The 9,560-nt window shown below is 56.3% G+C and overlaps 2 protein-coding genes across 7 annotated transcripts; one reads left to right on the top strand and one right to left on the bottom strand.

Moving 5' to 3' along the window:
* Positions 1 to 468: 468 nt before the first annotated feature.
* Positions 469 to 7,924, top strand: LOC417372. Of its 6 annotated transcripts, none has more exons than XR_005840690.2 (16): positions 469 to 851; positions 937 to 1,009; positions 1,753 to 1,891; positions 1,966 to 2,011; positions 2,368 to 2,426; positions 2,506 to 2,541; positions 3,490 to 3,542; positions 3,778 to 3,910; positions 3,991 to 4,187; positions 4,278 to 4,323; positions 4,407 to 4,472; positions 5,030 to 5,089; positions 5,163 to 5,245; positions 5,488 to 5,582; positions 6,137 to 6,215; positions 6,446 to 6,587. XR_005840690.2 is itself a non-coding variant. In XM_046902145.1 (16 exons), the coding sequence occupies exons 1-16, from the start codon at positions 485 to 487 to the stop codon at positions 6,478 to 6,480; spliced, it is 1,263 nt and encodes a 420-aa protein (XP_046758101.1). In that variant the 5' UTR covers positions 469 to 484; the 3' UTR covers positions 6,481 to 7,924. The 6 variants fall into 6 exon arrangements, 5 of the variants coding, with proteins under 5 accessions (XP_046758101.1, XP_429506.3, XP_015150826.2 ...); XM_046902145.1 differs by lacking the exon at positions 6,137 to 6,215 and having other exon boundaries at positions 469 to 521; positions 744 to 851; positions 1,756 to 1,891; positions 6,446 to 7,924; XM_429506.8 differs by lacking the exon at positions 6,137 to 6,215 and having other exon boundaries at positions 469 to 521; positions 744 to 851; positions 6,446 to 7,924.
* On the bottom strand, positions 7,592 to 9,317 carry H3F3B (H3 histone, family 3B). The gene is given in 4 exon segments (NM_205296.1): positions 7,592 to 8,289; positions 8,379 to 8,532; positions 8,613 to 8,754; positions 9,227 to 9,317. Coding segments are annotated over 3 exon segments (411 nt in total). The 5' UTR covers positions 8,741 to 8,754; positions 9,227 to 9,317; the 3' UTR covers positions 7,592 to 8,160.
* Between the last annotated feature and the right edge of the window lie 243 nt (positions 9,318 to 9,560).

Here is a 9,560-nt window from a genome sequence, read left to right as displayed (position 1 = left end):
GGGCGGGGACAGCCGCCCGCTCCGCTCCGCCCCGCTCCCCGCCGCGATCGGACCCGGCGGCGGCGGGATTCGAACCCGCGGATCTGAGGGCCGGGAGAACGCGTGTGCCTGTCCGGGAGCCGCGACCTATAGACGCGTTGTGTCCGCGTGGACCCACAGCCACACCCACACCCACACCTGTGCATCCATCTGTGCTTTATTTTCACTCTATTACCATATGATCATCTATCGTTATATACCTATCTGTATGTAGAAATGTATCTATACATGCATACGATTATACATCTCCCTACGTACAAATAGATACATAAGAATAGAGAATCCAATGGTATGGAGAGGGATACCTGCATCTCTGTTTTTCCTACGTGCACAGAGATCCGTGCCGACGTGTCACACGCGCGTATCCACGCGCTGAGCCGCACACCTGAGCTGGGTGTGCCCCCCCGGGCCGGGCGGTGCCTCCCGGCTGTGCTGCCCCGGGCCAATGGCCGCCAGGGAACCGCTGCTGAGCGCCCTTAAAGGTGAGCGTGGGGCCGGGGGCGTCCCATAGCACGGGGCGTCCCATTAGGGTCCCCCTTCCCCCTTAGGGTTCCCCCCGCAGCACGACTCGCTGTTTGCATCGCGCTGCGTCTCGCCGGGAGGAAGTTCTCCTGACTTTCCAGCGGGTTTCCCCCTGCTGGGAGGCCCCAGAGGGACTCCTATGGGTGCAGCTCTTCCCCTGTACCCCACAATGCCCCCCATAGGTGCGGTGCTGCGGCTGCGGGCGGACGGCGCTCCGTGCACCGACGCTTCCCCGCACCTGGCGGCCGTCTGCGCGCTGCTGGAGGGCGCTCTGCGGAAGGGGCTGCGACGTGCGTAGCACCGGGCGAGGGGGGAATGGAGGAGGGGGGGTCCGTGTGTGTGGTCGAGGCCCCCCGCTTTGCTTTTGTCCTGCAGAGCCGCTGTGGGGCTTCAGGAGAAGGGATTACTGGCACTGCCTGGAGCAGCTTCCCCTCGGGGAGGGTGGGAGGTGAGTGGGGATGGGGGGAAGCGGGGAGGGGTCACCCCGGCTGAGGGGAGGGCGTTTGTCCGTGTGTTAAACCCCACAGAGCCTGAAGGCTGCCCCAGGGGTTAACCCTAAACTGCTTCCCCTCTCTGTAAGCAGGCTGAATCCCCAAACATGCAGTGCTGCCCTATGGGTTAAACCCCAAGCCCTTCCCATCTCCCCACATCCTGACCACTCTGCATGTTCCTCCGTCTGTTAACCCCCAAACCCTTCCCTTCTCTCCAAGCAGACCAAATCCCAAAGGCTTCCATGTGGGTTAAACCCTAAACCCTTCCCTTCTCTCCAAGCAGACTGAATCCCAAAGACTGGATGTTCCCCCTTTTGGTTGGATATGGAGGGGAGGGGGGTTGCTCTTTACCATGAGCGTGGTGAGGTGCTGGAACAGCTGCCCAGAGAGGCTGTGGATGCCCCATCCATCCCTGAAGGTGTTCAAGGCTGGGCTGGATGGGGCCCTGGGCAGCCTGGGCTGGTATTACATGTGGAGGTTGGTGGCCCTGCCTGTGGTGGGGGGTTGGAGCTTCACGATCCCTGAGGTCCCTTCCAACCCAAGCCATTCTGTGATTCCTCCATGTGTTAAACCCCAAACAGCCCAGAAGCTCCCCCATGTGTTAACCCACCAACCATTCCCCTCTCCCCAAGCCAACCACATCCCAAAGACCGTGCATTCTGCCCCCTATGTTAACCCCCACGCCCTCCCATCTCTCCAGCAGCCTCCGTAGAGCCTCCATCTGCACGAAGGCACTGACAGCACAGGGCCATGGCCGCTGCTTCCTGCGCTCAGCCCTGCAGGGCAAAGTGCTGGCGGTGGCCATGCAGCAGCTGGCGCAGAGCCCACGGCTCCAGGAGGTGCGATGTGGGGGGGACTGATGGGTTCCTGGTGGGTCTGAGGTGGTTTCATGGAGTTCTGTGCTGTGTTTCAGTTCTATGACCCGTCAGGCTCCATCCTGGCCAATGAAGAGCTGCGGGGTAAGATGCTTTGGAAGTGTTTTCCAGGCTAATCCTTGTACCAAGGATGCTTTGAAGGGTGTCCAGGCTGTGTGGTTCCTGTACCCCCTTAGGGGACCAGGCCAGGGTGACAGCCTTTACTCTTGGCTTTGATGAATAACCCCAGGTTAACAGCCCCCTAAGTGCTGGTACAGCTCCTCAGGAGGCTGCTGAGGGCCTGCTCTGGGTGCTGCTGGGGTGAATTTGGGGGGTTGCTCCCTACAGCATCATTAGTGATGCTGCACATTGGCTCCATGTGGACCTTGGCTGTATCCCTATGAGACCGCAGCCACCGGGACCCAGCAGTAATGCTGCCTCTGTCCCTTCTCCCCCTGCAGAGCCGTTCCTCTCCCTGGTGCTGGTGCTGATGGAGGTGGATTTCTCCCTGGACCTGCAGGTGCAGGAATGAATGGTGGGGTGGGGGGCACGGCCCCCTCCTCACCAGCACCAACAGCACCGCGCTGCTTTGTTCACAGAACTGCAGCTTCTTGGATGAGAGCTGGCTGCTGCCGGTAAGCGCTGCCCGCTCTGGCCCTTGCTGGGATGTCAGATGGGGAAAACAAGGAATGGTTGGAGTTGGAGGGATGGCAGCACGGCTCCAACCATCTGCAGTTGGAGGGATGCATCCGTGCCGGGGTTGGAGCGTGCTGGGTGCCTGCGCTGTCACCAGGCGCCGATCCAGCATTGCCCTGGGTGTGTAAGACCAAGCCAAGCAGCACTGACATAAATGCAGCTTTCCCGTGCTGCCTTCCCCGCTTCCTTGCCAAAAAATCATCATTTTTCTGGGATGACACGCAATGCCTGGGTCGGTTGATCTTGCTATTGTGTTTGCTCAATGAAATATTCGTGCATTCCGAGGCTGCGAGCAGCAGGGATGCCTTGATGGCTTCCAGAAGAATGATGAGCATCCCTCTGCTGCCTTTTTAACCCCAAAATAAACCCCGAGGAGTAGCCCAGCGCTGGGACTGTGGTCAGGAGGCAGAGCTGTGGCTGACGGTGTTCATGCCTCAATGGGCACGAGCGCTCCCAGCTGAACCGGCTGCGTTTTGGGGCCCTGAGTAATGCGATGTGACAGCAAGAGCTGCTGTGAGCAGCCCAGGGCAGGGGCAGCCCTGTGCAGGGCGAGGGAGGGGGCTCAGAACTCATTTATGGGGTTTATTTGCATGAGATAAGGGAGGGTGGCTGGAAACTCCTTTATAAGGCTCACTGTGAGCTTTAGGTCATATCTGTTGGGATCTGTATCTCCAGATCTGGGCTCAACAATTAAGGATGGGATGGGGACAGGAGGTCACCGATGGTCCTCATCCCACGTCAGGCACTGGGGAGCAGCTCCTGAAGCCCTGGTTTGGTTTCTATGCCAGAAGTGACCCCCAGGGAGGGGTCCCCACGTTGCCCCATCCTGGTCACACTGGGTGTCCTGTGGCCTTTCTATGGCCACTGTCACAGCTGCTCTCTTCCAGGTGTGCGTCATGTATGAGACGGTCCCGTGCCGAGCGCTGGGGATGGTGGTGAGGTAGGAGCCGTCAGCATCTGGAGACCTGGGTGGCCCCAAAAAGGGGGAGATGAGCACCTCCAGAGCTGAGGCTGTGGATGTCTCGGGTGCTTTTCTCCTCTGTTGGTTCCCCATCCATGGGGTGGTTGTCCCTCTGTGTATGGGGAAAATGCTGCTGATGGCACAGAAGGGCTGGGGGGGGAGGGGTGGGGGGTTGGTCTCTAGGGCTGAGCTGCAGCTTGGATGCACCCCCCAGGTACGTGGATGGCCGTGTCATTGTCATTGAGGTGCTTCCTGGGAGCCAGGCAGAGGTGGATGAGGTGGTGCTGGCTGGGGATGTCCTGGATGAGATCAATGGGTTCTCCCTAAGGAATGCCTACAGAGGGCAGGTGGGTGGCATGACTTCATCCTCCCCACGGTCCTCCCTTTGTGCTTTCCCCCTGCGTTCTTCTTCCATCCTCCTCTCCAGGCCGGGGTGATGCTGCAGAAGCTGAAGGGACAACCGCTGAGCCTCCGCGTGCTGCGGTGGCAGGGGCACAATGGTGAGGTCTACGAGCCCTTGCTGCCCTACCTGGAGGCTGTGAAGGAGAAAGAGCCCCATTTCCAGCTCCAGTGTGGCCCCAGGCGCTGTGACAAGGGGGAGAAGCGGAGGGTGCAGGGGGGCAGGTAGGGTTGGCACCAGGAGGTGAGGGGGCTCTGAGCATCTCCCCCCAGCAACCAGCAGCAGGAGGATGTATGGGTCTTTTTCTCCCCCAGGCTTCTCTACAACCTGCAGTACCTGGGCCAGATCGGCGTTGGGATGGTGAGGAGATGGGTGGAGATGGGTTGTTTATCTTCTGAGCTTGTTCTTCCATGCTCATGGGTTATTCCTTCTTGCCGTTCCAGTTTGGAGGCAAAGAGGTGCTGCAGAAAGCCATCCCCGCTGTGCTGGAGAGCCACGTGGCACCACGGGTGAGCGATGGGCAGCAGTGCATGTCCAACTGGAGAACCATGGGGAGGCTGAACCCGGTGTTGGGGGTGTTTGGGGGCTCGGATGGCTGCTGCTGGAGCCTGCAGGGGGTCTTCATGAGATTGGCAAAGAAGGCAGAGCACAGCCTTGGGTTGGGTCCTGGGTGCGTGAAGGCAGAGCATGGAGCCAGCCCATCATCTGCTGAGCCCAAGCCGGTGTCCTGAGAGCAGGAACACAGCCACAGTGCTGATGTTTTGTGGATCCACGGTGCTGGAAGATCCTTGGAGGACTGGAGGTCCATGCATTTTCATCCTGCTTTTCCTCTCTGTTTTCTTTCTTTCTTTTTAACCCCACATCTGAAGCACAATAAAGTCACTTTCTTAATTTGCAGCCTATCTCCCCTTTCCACCAGTGGAACACCAGCAAGAGGCAGCTCCGGGTGAAAAGCTGCACTTCATCACTCTGCTCTTGAATAATCTGCCTCGCAAGCAATCTTATTAAAAACAGAGCTCAGGTGCTGGGATCACTGGGGCTTTATTTTCCCCTTTCTCCTCTCCAGGAGGTTTTATTTGATGTGAAGGAAACGGAAATCCTTGTACAAGAGAAGGCATCTCCCAAGGTGAGCACGGGGCATCCCCGAGGCTGTTTCTGGCTCACGCATGGAGTTGCAAAGCCCCTTATCCCCACTGCAGGTCCTGTTTCGCCACTGCTATCCTGCAGTCTCCTGCGTGGGACGCTGCCTCAAGACCAGCAATGTCTTTGCATTCTGCGTTGTGTGAGCATCCTTGTGCATGGGTCCCCTCCCCACAGCTGAACAGGGAGCCCCGAGGGTGGGGGCGGGGGGGCTGCTGCACTGCTACAACATTGCTTTGGCCAACGCAGGGCTGAGATTGGGCATCCCACCCAACGTGGGGATGCAGAGGGATGCAGGTGTTGGGAGCTGAGGCCGTGTGGCTGCTGGTGGGATTGCTCTGACAAGCTCTTGTTGCGGGCTGATGCATTTGTTTCCATATTTAGTGCTTCCCCAGGGAGCCCCAAAGGGAGCACGTTTGACTGCCTGGTGTTTGCATCGAGTTCTGAGCAAGAATGCGAGGAAATCATCCAGAGAATTGGTGAGGGAACGTTGTATGTCTTCAGATCTAATGACAGTGAAATGTGGAGTACCAAGCTGCCATTCCATTCCACCACATGCAAGAGCAACGTAATTTCTTGTGCTGAGATCACGAAGATGAGTAGATACTTTGATAGTGTGGGGTTGGTTTTGTTTTGCTATCTTTCTTTATAGCAGCTAGACCATCCTATTCAGAAACAGCTTCTAGGCATACCCAGACGTTTCATTGTTTCCACTGAGTGCCTGGAGGAAGCTTTTGTTTTCCAGGGATGCTATCTTACAACATACTTCTCCTCCAGGAGCTCAGCCCCGCTGCTGCAATCCAACACCAGCCCCGAGCATCAGTAAATCTCACCACTTACAGCTTCTATTTTTGACTCTCCTAAATGCAAGCTGTGCTGCTGCTCCCTGGGTTGGGTGCCCCTTGGGGCTCTTGGGGGGTGTCCTTGTCACACGTCCCCATAGCAGGCTGTGCTGTCAGGACATACAGCCTCGTTGCTCTGCATGGCACCACACCTGGGGTTCCTCTTCCAGCCCAGCTTCCCAGCCTTTCAGGGGGCTGAGCAGTGCTCATGGATTGGAGGCAGCTGGCTTGTGAGGTGCTGATGGCCACAGCCCAGCCCTGCTCAGTGCTGTGAGTCAATTAACTTCCCCTTTTGGATGCACCTTTCCCCTGCTTGCTTAGCAGTGAGGAAAATAGCTGTTTAAAACCTCACCTTAAGTCACTCGAAAGCATTTTTAGCAGGTGATAAAACATGTTTTGAGCAGTGCCTGTGTTTGCCGTGAGTACAGTTGGAGCAGAGTAGGAAGGGGTGCTGAGGATGTTGTGTAAGAGCCTGTGGTAATGAGCACTTGTTTCTCCAGCTGCAGGATTTAAACACACCGAGTGGTTCGTCTGATAAGGGAGGGCTGTGGCTCAGCTCTCCCCAGGCTCGGGTGACCCAACTGTGCTCCTCAAACTGCAGTGAGAGGTATTCTTGTACTTGCAGGACACTGCTGTGGAAGTGCTGCAATGCATCTGGTCTTAAAACAATTGCATGGATAGGCCGGTGCTGACTTACTGCATGCTTTTATGTATGGACTACTGCTTTTCTTCCCCTTTGTCTGGATTTTTCAATGAAATAAATCAAGCTGGAGTAGCTTATGCTACTCCCTGTTCAACTTCTGTCTTAACTGTAGCCTTACACGCATAGCCTGTTCTTAAGAACTGGTTTACAGTGTAGTCTGCATGTTAATTACCTGTTTCAGATGTAGTCTGAGCAGCTTTCCTGTGCCACAGCTGTAGGTATGGTTGTTCGCAGAGCCACCACTAAGAAAACCAGAACTGTTAGCAGATAGCCTGAAGGGTTATCCACGAGTGAGGGTTTATGTCTAATCCTGTTTCATCAAAAAAAGCTTAGATGGGAAATGAGAATCTAGCCATTTGCTTAGCAGCCTGTATGCTCTCTGGTTATGTAATTAAGTTTTTCTGCTTGCATACCATCCTGCACTGCTCGGGCATGGTTGTTGTCTTGCCCTGGGCTGAGTCACAGGGTGAGATCCCACAGGAAGCTGGGAGAGGCAGAGGGCTGCACTCCCACAGCCTGCATCCGCTCACAGCCCTGAGCTGGACTTTGAACAAGCCAGTCCCACCACTGCAAAAACAAACTTCCCTTAAATGTGAAAGGAAGAGGGAGGGGAGAAAAAAAAAAGCAGAAGTTAGTTGTGAAGCTGGGCCTGTACTGCTGACACTGATAAGCAGTTAAGCTTTAAACAAGAGAGCACCACAGAGAGGGAAGAAAGCTGCTTCCTCGCCTGTGCCTGTCAGACTGCTCCTCCTGGCTGAGCAAGAGCTGACTCAGGCCTCCTAAAAACATCAAGGGGAGCCAGGGTGAGGCAGTGCTTCAGTGGCAGAAAGCTAAGCTGCCCCAGCAGCAGGCCAGTATTACAAGCATCTACTGCTAACATACTGGAGCCGGGAATCAGCTTCTCCAAGCCCATAGAAACCAAATGACAAAGACTCCTCACATGTGAATGTAAAACATTTAATTTAAAAATGTTGACACTACAATATATAAAATAGCTATTATAAATGCACATAGTGTATTCTATAGCTGCCAGGTTTACGTTTTTAGGAAACTGTAAGTTACACTGTGGTTAAGAGTTGTAGTTTCACCCTCTGAAAAAGTCCACATTTGATCACAGTGATGTATGGTCAGACTAACAGCCCCAATTGTTAAACACTTGGATCAAGTCATAACCAGTTTTATTGCAAAAGGACCCTGTACACATTTATATCAATTCTAGTACCTTACAAGTTTAGCTACCCAACAAGTCATTAACATACAGAAACATGCATGAGAAGCAAGAAAGATCACCCATCCCTTCTGCATATTAGCAACTTGTCACTCCTGAGCAACAAGGCTCACATCACTGAGGTTTATGTGAACAGTCACTTTTAGCATTCATCCTGAGTGAAAGATGGAATGACTTAAGTACAAATGCAACATATTATAAACAATTTCTTACAAAAAAGTCACAAATTAAAACCAAAGTATTTTACAGAATTTACTACAAAACACCATAAAAACAGCCTTCACTTAAGCTCTCTCTCCCCGTATCCTGCGAGCCAACTGGATATCTTTGGGCATGATGGTGACTCTCTTGGCATGGATGGCGCACAGGTTTGTGTCTTCAAACAGACCCACCAGATACGCTTCGCTCGCCTCCTGTTCCAAGAGGACAAGAAGAAACGTTAGAACCGCCGTTAGAACCTTTCAGCAAAGCACACGAGCCCTCGGCAGGCCACCAGCACTACCTGCAGCGCACCGATGGCCGCGCTCTGGAACCTCAAGTCCGTTTTGAAATCCTGGGCGATTTCCCTGACCAGCCGCTGGAAGGGCAGCTTGCGGATCAGCAGCTCCGTGGACTTCTGGTAGCGACGGATCTCACGGAGCGCGACGGTGCCCGGCCTGGGTGGAACAGGAGGGAGCGGTGAGGCGGGGCACAGCAGCGGCAGCCGGGCCGCAGCACAGCACGCCGGCAGCCTTACCTGTAGCGGTGAGGCTTCTTGACGCCGCCGGTAGAGGGAGCGCTTTTCCGGGCCGCCTTGGTGGCCAGCTGCTTGCGCGGAGCCTTCCCCCCGGTGGACTTGCGGGCGGTCTGCTTTGTACGGGCCATTTTTTCTCACTTACCTACGAGGACACGCACCCGTGAGGCAGGGCCCGCTTCTCCCGAGCCCCGCGGCGGCGCGACCCGCCGGGCCCCGCGATGCGGCGCTCCCCCCGCCTTCAATCCCCTCAAGCCCCAGAAGCGGCAGATGCCGGCGGGCCGCCCCCCTCCCCCGCCGTTGAGGCGGGCGTGCGGCCAGCGGCCTCCCCCGGGAGGAGGAGGAGGAGTCACGGTTCCTCCTCCGCCCCCGCTCCGCGTTGTGGCCCGACCGCTCCCCTCCCCGGGGGAAGCGGACTGAGTCACGCCACCTCCTCCTTCCTCCCGGGCCACCCCGGAGGAGCGGGGGGGGGGATGGGAACCGGCCGTGACTCAGGGCACGTAGGCAAGGCCTGAACTGTCCGCCAAGCTCGGGGGGAAAAAAGAAATAATCAAAGCCTCCGAAGGCCGCGCAGCACCGCAGCCCACCGCAGAACGCGCCCGGTGTGCGCCACTTACCTCCCAGAGAAAAAGGACGCACCAGCGCCGATATCGCCGCGCACCGAAGCCTGCGCTGCTCCAACAACAACCAACTCCGAACGCAACTACCCCCACACTGCGCCCTCCCCGCCGCGGGGACGCACTTTTTATAGCGGGGGCGGCACACGGCGCGGTGACCTCACAATGCCTGGAAGCAGCGCGCCGCTCGATTGGCCGGGACCTCCGCCGGCGCCGTGACGTAATAAGACACAAAGGCCGTGCTCCCGTTCCTTGGCGCTGATTGGGTGCCTACCCGGCCGCTGATTGGTTGTTAAAGTCGGCGGCTGATTGGATATTGTGAGACGAGAAGGGG

This window comes from Gallus gallus, chromosome 18, assembly GCF_016699485.2.
Source record: "Gallus gallus isolate bGalGal1 chromosome 18, bGalGal1.mat.broiler.GRCg7b, whole genome shotgun sequence".
Lineage (NCBI taxonomy): Eukaryota > Metazoa > Chordata > Aves > Galliformes > Phasianidae > Gallus > Gallus gallus.
The sequence above is the reverse complement of the archived record's forward strand: the minus strand, read 5'-3'. Positions and strand labels throughout refer to the sequence as shown.

Bases quoted from the DNA above. Each gene is read 5' to 3' on its own strand.
- LOC417372 (XM_015295339.4), top strand. From the start codon at position 701: ATGGGTGCAGCTCTTCCCCTGTACCCCACAATGCCCCCCATAGGTGCG. The intron at 2,427-2,505 runs GTGCAGGAATGA...CTTTGTTCACAG, and splicing joins ATTTCTCCCTGGACCTGCAG to AACTGCAGCTTCTTGGATGA. The intron at 5,583-6,445 runs GTGAGGGAACGT...TTGTTTCTCCAG, and splicing joins GGAAATCATCCAGAGAATTG to CTGCAGGATTTAAACACACC.